The sequence below is a fragment of the Podarcis cretensis genome (assembly GCF_951804945.1).
Source record: "Podarcis cretensis genome assembly, chromosome: 10".
NCBI lineage: Eukaryota > Metazoa > Chordata > Lepidosauria > Squamata > Lacertidae > Podarcis > Podarcis cretensis.
The window spans coordinates 55,790,068-55,808,728 of NC_137179.1; the positions used below are offsets into that span (position 1 = coordinate 55,790,068).

Consider the following 18,661-nt stretch of genomic DNA (forward strand, 5'->3'; position numbering starts at 1 on the left):
TTTGTCAGTGGGTGAACTCAAGACAACCAAGTAGCGTTAAGCCAGTGATCAATCTCCACACGAGTTTTAAATTTTAAGGTTTTTAAATGCATCCTTTCAACTCTCTTACAATTGGATGCAGGCCTTGGAGGGTGCTAAGAAGAGGTAACATGTAATGAACGTTGAGGCTATTTCTTGTGCAAGACTACTCTTGCTATCACTTCCTCTGTGTCTTCACCAGCTACTTCATACGTTTATGCAACGGATGGCTTCTGGCTCTGCTTGTGCAGAGAAAAATATAGGGGAGCTACTAAATCTAAAGAACTGCTGGATTTTGTGTTTTCAGAAATGAGGTACCAGTCATGTGACTCTCTATCCCAGTATCCCTGGGTATAACCTGAAACCTATGTGAGCCTAGTCAAGGCAGAGGTGGGGAACCTCAGGCCTGGGGGTTGGATGCAGCCCTATTTGGCCCGCCAAACTATCCCTGTCCCTTACTGACCCTGTTTTGCAGTCCAGATATTTTTGCATGGTTTGAATATCTGCCTGAGCTCTGCTCATGCCTCTTGCTTGTCTGGATGAAGGATCCAGAAGGATGTGTGATGTGTTATGTAGAAACAATTCATCACTCTGCCCACTTTTGCCTCTGGCCCTGCCCACCGCTGGCAAATGGCTTTCGGAAGCCTCTCCATAACAGAATATGGCCCCAAGCTGAAAATAGTTCCCTAGCTCAGGCTAATCTGCTATATACTGCTCTCATAACGCATGAGAATGCAGACTTTGGGACTTTAACACTGAGCCGGGATCTCCACACACCCCCTTGCACCCCGTTTTGCTTAACCCTCAGAGTTATGGAGAACTGGAAAATCTGCAAACCCTCCAAGTGTCCCTATTTTCCAGGGACAGTCCTGGATTTACAGAAGCTGTCCCAGTTTCTGATTTGATCCCGAAATATCTTGCTTTTCCTTAAAGGTAAAGGGACCCCTGACTGTTAGGTCCAGTCACGGACAACTCTGGGGTTGCGGTGCTCATCTTGCTCTATAGGCCGAGGGAGCCAGTGTTTGTCCGCAGACAGCTTCCGGGTCATGTGGCCAGCATGACTAAGCCGCTTCTGGCGAATCAAAGCAGAGCATGGAAATGCCGTTTACCTTACCGCCGGAGCGGTACCTATTTACCTACTTGTACTTTGAAGTGCTTTCAAACTGCTAGGTGGGCAGGAGCTGGGACCGAACAACGGGAGCTCACCCCATCGCAAGGATTCAAACCGCCGACCTTCTGATCGGCAAGCCCTAGGCTCAGTGGTTTAGACCAAATGTTGGGGGGTATGTTATATGACCCCCCAAACAAAGGAGAGAAGTACCTATACAACCTTTAGAAGACATCTGAAGGCAGCCCTGTATAGGGAAAGTTTTTTGTGTTTTTTTAAATTATTTAATGTTTTGTTGTGTTTTTATCCTATGCTGGAAGCTGCTCAGAGTGGCTGGGGCAATTCAGTCAGATGGGCAGGGTATATATAAAATACTACTAATAATTATTATAATAATAATTGCATACACTCCAACATTTCTCCAATGAAAATAGGGACGTCATAAGGAAAAGTGGGGCATTCCGGGATCAAATTGGAAACGGGGACGGCTTCTGTAAATCCGGGTCCGCTCCTGGAAATTAGGGAAAATTGGAGGGTCTGTAACTGAATAAAGGTAAAGGGACCCCTGACCATTAGGTCCAGTCGTGGCCGACTCTGGGGTTGCGGCGCTCATCTTGCTTTATTGGCCGAGGGAGCCGGTGTAGTTTACGGGTCATATGGCCAGCATGACTAAGCCGCTTCTGGCGAACCAGAGCAGCGCACGGAAACACTGGAGTGGTACCTATTTATCTACTTGCACTTTGACGTGCTTTTGAACTGCTAGGTTGGCAGGAGCAGGGACCGAGCAACGGGAGCTCACCCGAATTCAAACTGGGTGACCTTCTGATTGGCAAGTCCTAGGCTCTGTGGTTTAACCCACAACGCCACCCGCATCCCTGTAACTGAATAGGGCTCCCTATTTTCATTGGAGAAATGCTGGGGAGCAGACCCTCCAAGTATACCTATTTTCCAGGGAAGTCCCTGATTTAGAGAAGTCATCCTGGTTTCTGATTTGACCCCAGAATGTCCCGCTTTTCCTTAGGACATCCCTATTTTCATGGGAGAAATGTTGGAGGGTATGGAGTTCTTTAACCCCGGGAGCCTTTTGAAGGCAATCTTGTACTGTACAGTATAGGTCCCCGTGCCCCCTTGGGCTCACTATTTTGAGATTTTGCTTGGCCCGCTAGCGTTTCCCAACTTTGGGCCTCCAGCTGTTTTTGGACTACAATTCCCATCATCCCTTGCCACTGGTCTTGCTAGTCAGGGATGATGGGAGTTGTAGTTCAAAAACAGCTGGAGGCCCAAGGTTGGGAAACACTGCACTAAAGGCTACTTGTGTTTAAAAACAAAACAAAAACAACCACCACGGCTTCCCCCTACTCCCCCCGCCCCCCATTCCGCGACTTAGGATTCAACCCACAACCCACCTTAGTCGCGTGTTGTGGTGCCTGCTGTGTGTTTGTTTACAACTTTAATTGGCGGCTTCCCCGGCCAAGAGACGCCTGCATGGAAACGGTACGCCAGGGGGCGGAGGAGGTGGAGCAGGGCGGCGGGGGGGACGGGACGGGGGACGGAGAGAGAGAGAGACACGTTACTTCTTCGGGAGACATGAATCATCCCAGAAATAACACCGCGCGAGGTCGTGGCAGCAGAGAGCAAGGCCGGCGCTGGAGCGGCTGGGCGCCTTTGCTCGGTCTCTCTCTCCCTCCCTCGCGCGCCCTGCCTGCCAAAAGATGGCTGAAGCTGCTGGCGGCGGCGCCGGCTTCCTGGAGCAGCTCAAGTCGTGCGTCGTCTGGTCGTGGACGTATCTGTGGTCGCTGTGGTTCTTCCTCATGCTCTTCCTCGTCTACGTCCTGAGGGTGCCTCTGAAGATCAATGACAACTTGAGCACAGGTAGCGAGCGACGACGCGCTTTTTGCAAAAAAGCAAACCCTCCCCCCCCCAAAAAAAACTTGCAACTTTGCTCAGGGGGAAAAAAAACAAAACAAAACAAGGGCGCGCGCCACGGCTGGGCGGGAAAAGGCGAAGGGGCAACGGGGAAAGAAGGCGCCGTGCTGCAAACTTTTCCTGCCTCTCCCGTTCCTCTTTCCCCCTCCTCCCCACAAACTGGGAAACAGTAACAGCTGCGACACCCTTTCCTCATATTTCTTCACATAGGCATGCTTGATTTTGGGGGGGAGGGTTTTGGTTGAGGGTCCGCCTGCTGCCCCCCCCCCCGTTTCCAAATCCACCCCCTTTTTTCAGTTTGATGCGCCCGCCCCCCTTCTTGCAACTTTGCCCTTTGAGGGCGGGTCGAGGACAAAGGGAGGTTTTGAGGGGAGTTTTAATTTCAATGCTGGCCGTACCCGTCTTTCCTCCCCGCCGCGAAAATTATTCAGCCCCGCTAATAAATGGTGGGTCGCGAAGGGCAAAGGAAGAAAAGACGTTGAGTTGGAAGAAGAAGCGATGCCTTCCTGCTCCTCGTCAGGACTTGAGGCGGGGGGAACCTCACACGCAGAAGGCGGGAAGTAATTTGGGCAAAAAGGCATCTCCGCCCTCTTTCTCAATGGAAGAGGCACGTTATAATGAGGCATCTCCACGGTCCCAGCTGTGACGAGGTGCTGGCAGAGCACCTTAAAAAGAAGAAGAAATAAGCATTGTATTTGCTGGGTCAGAACAGAAGGCTGGTCATCTATGGCTTCCCTCTGAAGGCTCATGAGCGGAACGGGAAGGTGTGATGGTGAGATCCTGAACTCTCCTCTTCAGAAGTACCTGCAAGGTGTACTGCCTTGCAGTTGTCGATTGGGCCACAGATTCCCCAGCCCTGATAGCTCTGTGTTGCTGGACCACAACTCTTCATTGCCCTTGGCCGTGGGTTAAGCTGACAAATGAAAAGTGAAATGAAAATGAAATGACTGGGGCTAATGGGAGCTGGAGTCCCGCAACATCAGAAGCACTTCAGGTTCCCCATCCCCGCTCTGTGGATTTCGCCTGTCCTTTCTGAATGCTTTTCTAGCCTAAAGGACATAATTGTGAATTTAATCACTTTCCACCTCACCTGCTGTTTTGTTGCTTATTTGGCTCGTGGTAGAGAGGCCCCTTCAGAGCTTTTGACAGCTTGTTTGGGATTTTAACACTGAATGATCTGGTGTCATTCACAGACTTGAGTCTTTCCCTAATTCATCCCAACTTCAAATAATGTATGACTGTTAAATTGCTCCAGTGCAGATTCACTCTTTGGTTTTTCCTTCTTTGGGAAATCTTTTCATATTTTTTTCTTTCTGCTTTCCTCTTTTTAGCCAATATTTGTTATTTTATTACTTATTTTCTAGGTTAATTTATATGCTGCTGTCAGAACAGTTACCAATCCATTATTGCAATTGGGCTTCTTCCCACATAGCCACTAAGTTTTCAGAAGAGCATTTGAAGAGAGGTTTAGATTATTATTTTTTTTAAATTCCAAATGTATTGTATTTTTTCCATCTGCATGTTTATTGATTCAATTTTAAAAGATGGATTTGGCAAAAATTCCTTTTGCAGAAGCCACACTGGCTTTACCTCAGCAAAGCTTGTTCTTCTGTATGCTTGATAATTCAAGCCTTAATAATGTTTTCCACCAATTTAACTAGGAAAGGTTATTAGAAATCAGTGTTAAGTTTTCCCCCTTCATCTGCTAGCAAGTCGGGTACTACTTAGTGTCGCAGGAAGAAGCTAGAGAATCTACTTTGTCATTTCAGGTTGTTAGCACAAGTGGCAATAAGAAATTAGCATGTTTGCATTTCCCAAATTCTTTAATTCTATTATAATACCAATAATATTTGTGGGTGAAGGTAATTTGTAGGGGCGAATCAGTGGGTAAGAAGTAGGTTGCTAAACTGTAGCTTCGGACAGAATTATGGCTCCCCACAAACCAACAATCGAAGCTTTTAAGCTTCATTCTAATGTCCAGTGGAAAAAGAGGTTTTGAGGCTGCTCATATTTGTTGTAATGGCAAAGAATGTTTGCTGTTGGTATAGCTACTGTTTATATACGTGGCTTTTTGCATACTGAACTGGCCTTGCTGCTTCCCCTTTTGGAGTGTTCACATTTCAAACTGATGTTGTTGGCCAACCATCAAAAGCTATGCAAGGTAGGAGAGAATTGTAAATGTTTTGGGGTGCACATTCAGACGGAATGGGCCTAGAGATTTGCAGAAAGGTTCAGCTTCTTTTGCCTGTTATAAATGAGTATTTTAATTGGAGGAGGGGCACATTTGTGTTTGAAGAAACAACGTGGGTGCATGTATTATGTAAAATAGCTGTGGGTGCTGATTTTGTATTATGCTTTATGATATCGTCTTGAGTATTTTTCATGAAATATAGGCAAAGAAATATGGATTTGTACTTGTAAGCTTTTGTATACAGAGATGGGAATGTTGAATGTAGTGCTTTGTAGCTCAAGGAAAAATGCAACTAACCAATCCATAGTTCCTACAGAGATTCCCCTGTACTCTGCTGTATAGCTGCAACTAAAACGTTTTAACTGTGTTTTAAGTGCAATATACAATGTGACACTAGATGGCGATAGTGATCCTTATGGAAAATTCAATGTATTTTTTCAGAATGTTTTTCCTATGTGTGTAGATTCCATAGGGGGAGAATTTGAGGAACTGCCTTAAAATGGGTGTATCTAAGATTTTTTTTATTAGATTATTCTGAAATTTGTGAAGGGCTCAGCAGGTAGGTCCTCTGTTGGGTGTAGTGCAACAGCATTGGAGGGTATAGCCCCTGATTTATAATATTGGGTGACTGTTTGGGCCTCCCCTCTTAGCTATGCAAGCACTATAAAACTAACCACTCGTGTTGGGCTTTGGTTTTCAACAACAGTTGTGATTAGGTTTTGTTAGCTACTTGATTGCAGGCCAGTCAGGCCCAGTTCTCACCAAGATGATTTATGAAGCAATGTTTACGTCATGTAAATCCCTGATTTGTACTATGAAGCTTTCATTCAGACACAGATGTGCCATGTAGTGAAAATTATACCTTAGTTGCATCCATTTTATAAAGAGGATAACTATATCCTTTTCAGCAATTAAAAAAGGTAAAGGTAAAGGACCCCTGACAATTAAGTCCAGTTGCAGACGACTATGGGGTTGCAGCGCTCATCTCACTTTATTGGTCGAGGGAGCTGGCGTACGGCTTCCGGGTCATATGGCCAGCATGACTATGGCAATCCAGAGCAGCACACGGAAACACCGTTTACCTTCCCACTGGAGCAGTACCTATTTATCTACTTGCGCTTTTTGGTGTGCTTCCGAACTGCTAGGATGGCAGGAGCTGGGACCAAGCAACGGGAGCTAACCCTGTTGAGGGGATTCGAACCGCCGAATTTCTGATCGGCAAGCCCTAGGCTCTGGTTTAGACCACAGTTATCATCAAATGGGATCATGGTTGGCCTGTCAAGAAGTTCTATTGCCAGTTTGCTCCACATACTTCCCTTACTTTCAGTTTTTAAAATCAGAGGTCAATTTTTACCAGTCTGGAAACTGTATTGCCCAGCTAAGCAATATCTATAGTATCCTATAGAAATAGGTCTCAGATAAGTGATGGTAAGCAGAGGAGCCTTAAATTTATAACTTATCGTAAATTTCCGTAATGCAAATATGATAATAAAAAAGAAATTACAAAATGTATGATGCAGAATAAGCTTTGGAGTATTATAACTATTGCCAGCAAGGAAAGGAAAAACAGCACAGTCATTGTGTCAGGCAAGAAACTAAAATAAGCACCCGAGATGAATGTGTTCTTGCCTTAGTCCAAAATAACCCGCGTATGTTCTTAGCCCTGATAATGTGCTATGAGGTACATTTTTTATTATTAAAAAAATCTGCTTAAATTCATCATGGCCTTTTAAAACCCTGCTTTTTTTATCCTGGCCTTTTATTCAGCCCTCATGTCTTCTATTGTTTACATGTAGTTAGAAATTAACAAAGCAATCCTAACTCCTAATCCGCACAGCTGGCGGGGTTTAAGATTCTGCAATGGTATCCCTCTGCTGAGTTGTGTGTGAACGGAGCTGTCCCACTGGCTATCATTGCGGTCAACAAAACTGCTGCTGCTGGCACAAGAACCTGAAATGTGTTTGAGAGTGCAGGCAGGACAAACCTATTTATGGATCCAGTTGATCCAATGCCAGTCAGTTACCTTTAGCCCCTGTGCTGTGCCAGCCTGGAGCTGCTCCACACAACCTCCCACGCTTACCTGGGAGTAAACCCCACTGAATTCTTTTTCTTTGAATTATTAGGACATACTTCAGAGTAGACATGTTTGGGTTTGTACTGTAAGAATGCGAACTTGCTGGCCACAGTTCAGTGCAGGATCCCGTAGAAATCAACAAGCTGAAGCCCAGTTGCATTTGTGTTGGATTGTGGCCTTCCCTTCTTAAAGTCTATTAAAAATTTAAGGATGCAATTAGTCTTGCAGCAGAAAGGTTGTGAAAACCCAGACAAAGAGGCTCCTGAGAAGGTTTTGTTTCACAGGAAAGCTGTGAACTTCCCAAAAATAACCATGATGGTTTCAGTTGGTTTTGTTCCTTCCCCTGTCCCCCCGCCCCCCGACAATAGCACCTCCTTTCTCTCTTTTATGACTGTAAGTGAGATTGCATTCTGTGTTGTAGAATAACGAAGCTGCTTTTATTCAACATTTGTTTAGTGCAGGGGTAGGCAACCTAAGGCCCGTGGGCCGGATGCGGCCCAGTCGCCTTCTCAATCCAGCCCGCGGACTGTCCGGGAATCAGCGTGTTTTTACATGAGTAGAATGTGTGCTTTTATTTAAAAAGCATCCCTGGGTTATTTGTGGGGCATAGGAATTCATTCATTTGCGCAACCCCCCCCCCCAAAAAAAAAAAAAATATATAGTCCGGCCCACCACATGGCCTGAGGGACAGTGAACCAGCCCACGGGTGAAAAAGGTTGCTTACCCCTGGTTTAGTGCTAATACAGTAGGTTCTGACCAGGAAAACAATGCAACGAAACAGACTGGGCACCTATATTAAGCAAGAAGGACCAGGGTGAATAGGAACTGGTTAGCTGGTAGGGGGGAAAATGGAGAACATGTCATATTGTGGTGGAAAACTTTGCTGTGGGAGTTTCTTCATGCATCTTTGGATTCATGTATGCAGCAGAATTGAGATTCTGACACCTGAGCTATTGCAGAATATAGCAGGTGCCTCGTAATAAAGTACCCGTGAAAACAAACAAACAAACAAATGAAACAAAAACAAGGAACTGGGGATATGAAAGTAGAGATACGCGAATTCAAAAAAGTGGAGAGGATCAAGAATTCTGACTGCATACACACACAATACATTTAAGGCACCTCCAAAAAAAATGGAGGTGACATCAGTTTTAGCCCGAAATGTAGCTCCTAGATATTTTCCCTCTGAAGAAATACTTCCATGCATCACCCCACCCCTTTGTCTGGTCCAGAAATAGGAAACCTGATGAAGTGTTTGGATCTTGAGGACAGGGAGAATTTATATTACTTAAATTTATAGGCTGTCTTAGAGCAAATCTATCTTACAAGGCTGCTTACTTAAAACAACCATAAAGTACAAGTCTCACATTTCAATAAAACAACTGGCAGCCTAAAACAATTCACAGCCAGTAACACATCATTATGGGGACGCAGGTGGCGCGGGGATGCAGGTGGCGCTGTGGGTTAAAGCCTCAGCGCCTAGGGCTTGCCGATCGAAAGGTCAGCGGTTCGAAACCCTGCGGCGGGGTGCGCTCCCGCTGCTCGGTCCCAGCGCCTGCCAACCTAGCAGTTCGAAAGCACCTCCGGGTGCAAGTAGATAAATAGGGACCGCTTACCAGCGGGAAGGTAAACGGCGTTTCCGTGTGCGGCTCTGGCTCGCCAGAGCAGCGATGTCACGCTGGCCACGTGACCCGGAAGTGTCTCCGGACAGCGCTGGCCCCTGGCCTCTTAAGTGAGATGGGCGCACAACCCCAGAGTCTGTCAAGACTGGCCCGTACGGGCAGGGGTACCTTTACCTTTACCTTTAACACATCATTATAATTAACCGAAACAACTTGAGCAGTTTCAGACTAACACCAAATAATTCCTTTACAGAGACGTAACCTGAACTAAGTGGAGTTTTAAGGCCTGTTTAAAAGTCTGTACCAGTGGGGTCCATATGCATATCACAATACTCTCTGGCGATTGTGGATAGGATTGTTGACTTAGTGTATTTAAGTATACACTATACAACAGGGCAATAAGGAAAAATCTGATTGTTTATAAGTTATCATAATCAATACATTCATGTTCACAAACTTTCTGGAAATGAGCTTAGCTGCAAACCAGCCTCTAATGTTGTCTTGCTGTCTTTTGTAATGCAATTTATTTATTTGGTGAACGTTTAAGGCACCCTGCAGTATAAAACAGCCAGTTTCAATCTCCAGCATCTTCAGTTAGGGCTAGGAGAGTCTGAAATCCTGGACAACCATTGCAAGCCAGTGTAGATGAACGACACTGTGCAGTTGGTAGAGCTTGATTCAAGGCAGTTTCCTATGTTACTAGCTTTTGGAATTATGTGATTATTTTCTTCAGGACATTTCTTTTTTTTTTGCAATAAGAGGTTCTGAAAGTATTCTGCTTCCCATAAATAAAGCATAATCTCTGCTATGTTTCATTCTGAAGGCTAAAATGTTTATAAATAACACATCGGTCTAAGCTAAGGCCTTTCAGGTTGGCTTGATTGCAGAAGCTTTCAAGGTGAAATCAAGCTCTGCTGCATTTGTGTCATAATATTACTGTAATAATCCTAAAAACGAGAGGTTTAAAGCATATTTTAATGCTGCTCCAAACTCCTGCTACAATACCTGCCCTCCATCTCACCTTCCTCAGTTTTTTCAAATTCTTCCTCACGACTCCCAAATCCTTTCTTGACTGTTATAAAACTCCATTTTTGCCATGTCTATGTTTTCTGCTGCCAGTTAACCCAAACTTCTCTTTTGTCAAATGCAGTCCTCTCCCTTTGTCTTTCACCAAGTAACACCATAAATAAGTCGTGTCGGAAAGTTAATTCCAGAAAGTGAAATCTTGGTGCTTTCAAAATACTTTGTGTTGGTCATGGGTTTTTGGCTACAGATTAAAAAATGCCTAAAGGCTGCATCTTTAGCACCATATCTGTAAATCTTGTGTGCAGGGCCTGAGATTGCTTCTCTTAGGTGCTATTTGGATGTGAATGTGTAAGAATAAAAGCAGCAGTTTTCCTCAGTGCAGTGGTACCTCGGGTTACAGATGCTTCAGGTTACAGACTCTGCTAACCCAGAAATAGTACCTCGGGTTAAGAACTTTGCTTCAGGATGAGAACAGAAATCGCACAGCAGCGGGAGGCCCCATTAGCTAAAGTGGTACCTCAGGTTAAGAACAGTTTCAGGTTAAGAACGAACCTCCAGAACGAATTAAGTTCTTAACCCAAGGTATCACTGTATAACTGAGTATAAGCCATTGTTGTTGTTTAGTTGTTTAGTCGTGTCCGACTCTTCGTGACCCCATGGACCAGAGCATGCCAGGCACTCCTGTCTTCCACTGCCTCCCTCAGTTTGGTCAGACTCATGTTGGTAGCTTCGAGAACACTGTCCAGCCATCTCGTCCTCTGTCATTCCCTTCTCCTTGTGCCCTCCATCTTTCGCAACATCAGGGTCTTGTCCAGGGAGTCTTCTGTTCTCATGATGTGGCCAAAGTATTGGAGTCTCAGCTTCAGGATCTGTCCTTCCAGTGAGCACTCAGGGCTGATTTCCTTCAGAATGGATAGGTTTGATCTTCTTGCAGTCCATGGGACTCTCAAGAGTCTCCTCCATCACCAGAATTCAAAAGCATCAATTCTTTGGCGATCAGCCTTCTTTATGGTCCAGCTCTCACTTCCATACATCACTACTAGCAAAACCATAGCTTTAAGTATATGGACCTTTGTTGGCAAGGTGATGTCTCTGCTTTTTAATAAGCCATTAGTATAAGTTAATCTGCCTCCACTACTGGAAAAGTTTCACCTGTGCACCTGGGCTTGTTATTTTTCAGGTTTTACCAGTGCCTCTCAGGGGTGGGGAAGAGGAGAATGGTTATTGTGGAATTCGTTCCTTATTCATCTGTTTGGAAAGTCCTGTTGTGGGCAGGACAGGGACAGCAGGATGGGGGAAGACAAACAAACATGTAGGAAAATTCTGTGTATAGGAATGTCAACATCCCTTTCATTCTCTGCTACCTTCTCTTTATCAGTCCAAATATGTGGTTAGGTTATCCTGTCTGCTTTCTACTGCATGTCTTGGCTCTTGGAACCATCAGAGATTCATCTGATTAAGGAGAGGAATTCCTTTTTTTCCTAGCCAAACATACTGGCTGTGTTGCTTTTTCCAGATTCCATAAGTTAGGTATCCATCATCTCATTGGGTTTTATTGCCATCTCTTGGGTTTTATTTCATTTTCATAATAATAATAATAATAATAATAATAATTTATTATTTATACCCCGCCCATCTGGCTGGGCCTCCCCAGCCACTCTGGGCGGCTTCCATAGAAACCAAAAATACAGTAAAATATCACACGTTAAAAACTTCCCTGAACAGGGCTGCCTTAAGATGTCTTCTGAATGTCAGGTAGTTGTTTATCACTTTGACATCTGCTGGAAGGGCGTTCCACAGGGCGGGCGCCACTACCGAGAAGGCCCTCTGCCTGGTTCCCTGTAGCTTTGCTTCTCGCAATGAGGGAACCGCCAGAAAACCCTCGGCGCTGGACCTCAGCGTCCGGGCAGAATGATGGGGGTGGAGACGTTCCTTCAGGTATACTGGACCGAGCCCGTTTAGGGCTTTAAAGGTCACCACCAACACTTTGAATTGTGCTCGGAAACGTACTGGGAGCCAATGTAGGTCTTTCAAGACCGGTGTTATATGGTCTCGGCGGCCGCCCCCAGTCACCAGTCTAGCTGCCGCATTCTGGATTAGTTGTAGTTTCCGAGTCACCTTCAAAGGTAGCCCCACGTAGAGTGCATTGCAGTAGTCCAAGCGGGAGATAACCAGAGCACGCACCACTCTGGCGAGACAGTCCGCAGGCAGATAGGGTCTCAGCCTACGTACCAGATGGAGCTGGTAAACAGCTGCCCTGGACACAGATTTGACCTGTGCCTCCATGGACAGCTGTGAGTCCAAAATTACTCCCAGGCTGTGCACCTGGTCCTTCAGGGTCACAGTTACCCCATTCAGGACCAGGGAATCCTCCACACCTGCCCGCCTCCTGTCCCCCAAAAACAGTACTTCTGTCTTGTCAGGATTCAACCTCAATCTGTTAGCCGCCATCAATCCTCCAACCGCCTCCATACACTCACACAGGACCTTCACCGCCTTCACTGGTTCTGATTTAAAAGAGAGGTAGAGCTGGGTATCATCCGCATACTGATGAACACCCAGCCCAAACCTCCTGATGATCTCTCCCAGCGGCTGCATGTAAATGTTGAAAAGCATGGGGGAAAGGACAGAACCCTGAGGCACCCCACAAGTGAGAGCCCAGAGGTCTGAACACTCATAGCAAACCCTGTAGAGTCAGTTGTTTTCGGGGAAGAGGAAAGGGGTACTCATAATTTCATAATTATTTAAATAAGTAATATGCTTAGTGGTTTTATTTTTTACCAGTAATATGCTTACTGGTTTAGGGAAATTAGCCACATGGCTTCTCAAAATGGAGTTTGCTAGAACAAAGCTAAGCATACAAGTTACAAGTTTTATGCTCCATAGATCTCCTGGGTTCCCATGAAAGGATCATTACAGGGCAGTCATAAATTTTACTCCACACTGTGTGGTACTATGCAGCATTGCTATGTAGGCTGAAATGGTATGTTTTTTCAAGGTGTTTTAACTATCACTTTGGTATAGCTCAACTGCTTCAGTTTATAAGCATCGCTATCTTTCACAAGTTATGATTTTTCCAATTTCAATACACCTCATGGCAGATGTTGTGAGACAAGACAGTCCTTAGGTGTTGATCCATTGTGGTCTGCTACTAGATGCCAGGTATGATCTGAAGATACATGAGGCAACTTACTACCTTGCAGAAGATGAACAGATCTAGGTGTGGTTAGTGACTAGACGGGAGACATCTGTATGCCATGCCTTGGGCTCCAGGAAGGAAGAAGAGTGGACAATAAATATAGGAAATAAATTAAATTAAATAGATGTTTCCATTGGGCCGGCTGCTAGCAGCACACAGCAATGGTTTTGTATACAAGTAAAGCATAATTGATCATTTTTTCTTTTATACTGGTGTGTCAGATTCAGGGTGGATTTGATTCAAATCAAATCGATTTAAATCACTAGTCAGTAAGATTTGATTTAAATCACTAGTCAGTAAGACTTTATTTACGTAAATCACCCCCCCCCAGCCCAGAAAAACTCATTCTTGCTGGTATAATCTTAATATTTACAATCAGATGAAGGTTTCATTTTTGGAATAATAAATTTTCAGAGTAGTTTTTACAGTTATATCAAAAATTACTGATTTGGTTATACTATTAGAAATACATTGACAGATAATTAGGAAATTATTGTGAAGTTTAATAAGTTAACTGTTTATATTTGGAAAAGTTTTCTGCTGTACTTTATTGGAAGGAGAAAAATAATCATTTCCTTAACAACAATTTAAACAATTTATTTAACTGAAACAATAACATTATAGCATATGTATCCATGTTTGTTAACTGATGTGGTTGTGGTTAAACGATTTTTTTAAAAAAAACACCTTAGACTGAATTTTAGCACATATAAAAAATTTAAAACAAATCCTTATTTCCTGATGAATAGCCTTTGGACTATAATGTAACTTAAATAGAAAACTATCTTTAGAAAGATTTTCCCTCCAAAAGCATTTTATTTTAAAAATCCAATTTATTTATTTTTTAAAAATCCGATTTTAAGGGGGGGGGGGGAAATCCAATTTAAAAAAAAAAAATTATCCACCCTGGTCAGATTATTATGTTGTAACTGAAATACTGTTTTCTGCTTCTGTGTTGGTGTATGTGCAAACCTGGCCTTTTAAAACTAATAAGCAAAATACTGAACGTGTTTGAAGGTAGGGGATTCACAACCTGTTAAATGCATTCCATATAATTTAGAAATTTTTAAATCTTTCAAATGCTTTTGCCATCTCTAAAGTTCGTCCGTGCTAAGTTTTGCACTCCTTATGTTGCTCTCTATATACAGTCACTGTTTACTGACTGAAATTTTATACTCATCAGTGGTGTTTGGATTTAGGAGATCCATTTTATTATTTACATTATGAGAGGGGATGGATAAGAAATGTCATAGTAATGAGAGAGGAATGGCCAAGCCTTATACCAAACACTAGAGGTCAGCCTTCAAACACTATCAAATGCTATAAAATTCAACTTCACTGACCTCTGGAGCTCAAGAAAGGTAATTGACAGTGAAGGATTATGGGAGATGTAGTACAAAAATTGGTAGGGCATTTGTGTTTGAAGTAGAAAGTGGGGGGAAATAAATGGAAGCAGACATTTTTCTTTTAATTATCGTAGTATCTTAAATGGGGATCCCAGACAACTGTTTATGACTATCGCCTGCTTCGTTTTAAGATTGCAGTAGTCTCAATGTATCCTCAGGCTGTGCCATTCCATCTTGTCATAATCCTACAGAATACAGATATTGATGGTATAACTAAGCACTATAGTGACATTTCTCAATAAGGGAATGTCCAGACAGAAAATGTGGCAGGGGCACATTCTAACTGTCTACCAGGCCTGGACAGAGTTTATCCGAGGGCCCAGGGTGGGAGTCTTGTTAGAACAAAAAAGCAGCCAGTCCCTGGCAGGACCCCCTGGCCAGTTTAGTCCTCTGAGACCTGGGGAAAGTGTAAGACCTCGGTCCAGTATACCTGAAGGAGCGTCTCCACCCCCATCATGGACACTGAGGTCCAGCGCCGAGGGCCTTCTGGCGGTTCCCTCACTGCGAGAAGCCAAGTTACAGGGAACCAGGCAGAGGGCCTTCTCGGTAGTGGCACCCGCCTTGTGGAATACCTTCCCACCCGATGTCAAAGGAAAAAACAACTACCAGACTTTTAGGAGACATCTGAAGGCAGCCCTGTTTAGGGAAGCTTTTAATATCTGAAGGACTATCGTATTTTAATATTTTATTGGAAGCCACCCAGAGTGACTGGGAAAACGCAGCCAGATGGGCGGGGTATGAATTATTTATTATTTATTATTGTTGTTGTTGTTGTTATTACCTGGATGCAACACTCAGCAGCCACAAGCATTGCCTGTTAGATCAGTTGGTTAAAGCGTGGTGCTGATAACACCAAGGTAATAATCCCTGTATGGGGGCATATTCCTACATTGCAGTGGGCTGGACTAGATGATCCCTGGAGTCCCTCCCAGCTCTATTATTCTAAGACATACTGAGAAGTGCCACTGTCTGTGCTGATTTGTTATTTCACATGTCTCTTAGTAGCATCAATATGGCTGGCATGGTCCAAGTCAGGAATTACCAACAGAATAGTTAACAAAATTGCACACATCTTTAACTTCTTTCTGGTGCAGACTGCTTTGATGTTAAGCCATTCAATCAGTGGTGAGGGACTGGTCCTAAATCTAATTGGGATTAATATATTTGGACATTTGGAGTTGATGGGCATGCCTTCCTGTGTATGTCAGGATCTTTGAAATAGTCATAGCTAGATTTATGTTTTTATTTAGGCTTTTGAAGATGCTGCCGTTCTTTTCCGAAAGATTGCATGCAACTTCTGAGGGAAGAGTTTTCATAACTGCTGACAGCTGCATACTCCCTCATGTTGTGTTCTGGTAATTGCATTACTGCATTGCATTACTCCATTAGAGCAAACCACCAAAAACCACTTGGTATTTGTTTTGTTCTTCATTCTTTGGATGAGTAAGAGTGTCAGTTTTGCGGTTACCACGACAAAGGTTTGTAGTGCAAAATAATTGCTCGTGGATTTGTAGACTATTGGTAGCGATGTAAATGGGACACTAAAGAACAGTGGTCCACAGAACACATCCTAATAGGTGGACTGCTAAAAAAATAATACAATTTATGGGGCAATTCTAGTTTATTTGGAAGACATACTCTCTGATGTGGAAGCATTTAGAGCCCAAACATACAAAAAGTGGTTGGACTGATTAATTAGTAAACAAAAGGCACTTTGCAGACTGTTCCTATTCTGTCACTTGTTCCCAGGATGAGTCTGCTTGGCACTGAGAAAGAACTGCTTGGGAGGCTCAGCCTCAGAAGCTCTATTATCAATCAGTAATTGGTTTCCCTGTGGTCTTCCAGATGACCATCAGCCAGGGATGATGGGAGTTGTAGCTCAACAAACGGAGATCCAAAGAAGGCTATGAGAAATGGTGGACACTGAAGGCTGGGTATGCATTAAATGATTGTTTGAGGTATGAATGCCAGGAAATCTTTGGACTCAGTTTGTTCCTAGTATCTTTCAGCCTTATATTCATTTTGTGTAAGGGGAGATAATAGAAGTACTTTAACATGGGTGGCAATGCACTGAACAGCAATCTTTCAGTAGCCTACAGGAGGCCTACATTTTGCATTATACTGTATTCTGGTTCCTAATAATTCCATTGTAGGCATCTTAACACAACACAGCCTGCAACACAATGTGATCGGCCACAGGTGTAACAGCATCCACGTCCTACGTTAAATTCAGCAACTGAGAAAACATGAACTAAGATTAATTTTTATTGGGCCAGTGGGCTGCCTGTGAAAATTATTATCATTGGGTTGTATCCAACTAATGTTCTCTGTTTGCACAACAGAACATTCCCTCCTTTGCTCTCCACGTGCCTCCTAAATCTGGGCTGGGGTTCCCCCAACGCTCCAGAGCAGATATGGGGAGGGTGCAGTACAAAAAACAGCTGAATACAAGTGTTAAAACAATACAAAATGAACATTTAAGGCAGAGAGAGAACTTTTTATCCCACTGGATGAAATTTGTGACTTGGAGTTAGAAAAACAGAATTGGCAATGAATTGCCTATTTTAAATGAGCCTAGTAATTTAAATTTAGCCTAGTAATTGATAGATGTTTCTACAGCCTATTAATAACCATCATAACAACTTACATCACTATCAATAGTGGCTGCATTACTGCAAGAATAATATTGTTATTAAACTTCACCGTCTTTTTTGGTGTCATTTCTTTATGGCTGAAATGATCAACATTTCAAATCAGTTTTGATTGTATGGGGGAGGAAAGCCAAAGTATAGGCGAAAATATGTTTTGTTGGATTCATCTCAAAGTTTCTGAGTCACTCTTTCTGTAGAAGAATTGATGAATGGCGGAAAGGATGACTAAGCAAGCCCATTGGTTTTGGAAATGGATCGTGCTGCATTCCCAGCCATTAAGTTTAAAAATGTATGTGCAGTGAAAAGTGCAAGGCATGTTTAATTTCCAGGCTAACTCTGGAGGGGGGAGAGCTGCCACTTTAAACAGTTCTGAAAAGAGTTCCTAGGCAAAGAAAGGGATGTGAAGTCCATAGTCTGTTCTGCTTGAGTCCTTTGCAAAATATGTACTTAACATTGTTTTTTTTTTGCATGAATTAAACCAGTTTTACGATCCTGGGGAGGATAGGGGGGAAGTCCTGTTGCACAAGCGTAAATCCTTGCACTGAGAGCAGAATGCAAGGCATTCAGCCAACATAACTGGTGCAGGATTGCTGTAATATGTTCTGACTCTTTGGCCCCGCAAGCATTCTTAATGCTGCTTTCTGTGCCAGTTCAAGTTTCCAGGTTGGCTTCAAAGGCAGCATCCTGGCACAGAGCACGTAAGAAAATCAGATAGGTTTCCATGAAGGTACTGATGACTTGCTCCTACGAATTAAACTATATAAGGGAAATGAAAGGTGTTTGTTTAACCAACTTATAGTGCTGTTAAGCTTACCCATAAGTCTTTTTTAGGTCTGGTATTTTTCACAGCTTTGACAAGATGCCCATCTGGTTTACTGTTGGGTATGGGAAGCTAACTCTGCCGTGTCAGGGTTACTGTGCTAAGAGATGGATATTCACCTTCAGGTTACTATGAAACAAACGATCCCAGGATTGGTGATTGAGTCCAGAGATAAGGATCAATATATGTTGCAAAACCTGTTCAGAATACACACATGGTGGTACTATTTTTGCTGAAGTTTCTTGGCTCTGTGGAAGCTCTGTGAGCAAACAGTACTGAATCTTCTTCAAATTGACAGCTGCCATGGACTGCCCAGGTAAAGATACCATTTATAATACTTTGATTAACAATTTGCTGGATATATTATTAAAGTTCATATCCAAGATTTAATTTCAGAACAGAAGTGTAATTGATAACAATCAATAATCAGCCATTCCCTTCCCATGGCTTCTGCTTTCTGCTGATTTGAAATATGTATGTTTCATACGCCTTAGTAGTTAAGTCCTAGCTAATCTGTTTACCTTTTCTTGAGGAATCTGAGCTTCACTGAACATTACCCATAAAGAACATAAGTTGTGCATGCCGCCTAGCTCCCCTGCAGAGGATCAGCTTGGAGAGAC

General features: G+C 43.4%; 1 protein-coding gene across 3 annotated transcripts in view; it reads left to right on the top strand.

Annotated features, from left to right (window-relative positions):
* Positions 1 to 2,671: 2,671 nt before the first annotated feature.
* Positions 2,672 to 18,661, top strand: part of ST7 (suppression of tumorigenicity 7) — a 96,593-nt gene continuing 80,603 nt past the window's right edge. For 2 of the 3 annotated variants that reach the window (XM_079994257.1, XM_079994258.1), the window contains exon 1: positions 2,672 to 2,998. In XM_079994257.1, the coding sequence (XP_079850383.1) occupies positions 2,839 to 2,998 (160 nt within the window). In that variant the 5' untranslated portion in view covers positions 2,672 to 2,838. Of the gene's footprint in view, positions 2,999 to 3,652; positions 3,825 to 18,661 lie in introns of those variants that run through there. The other variant, XM_079994259.1, reaches the window with a different exon arrangement.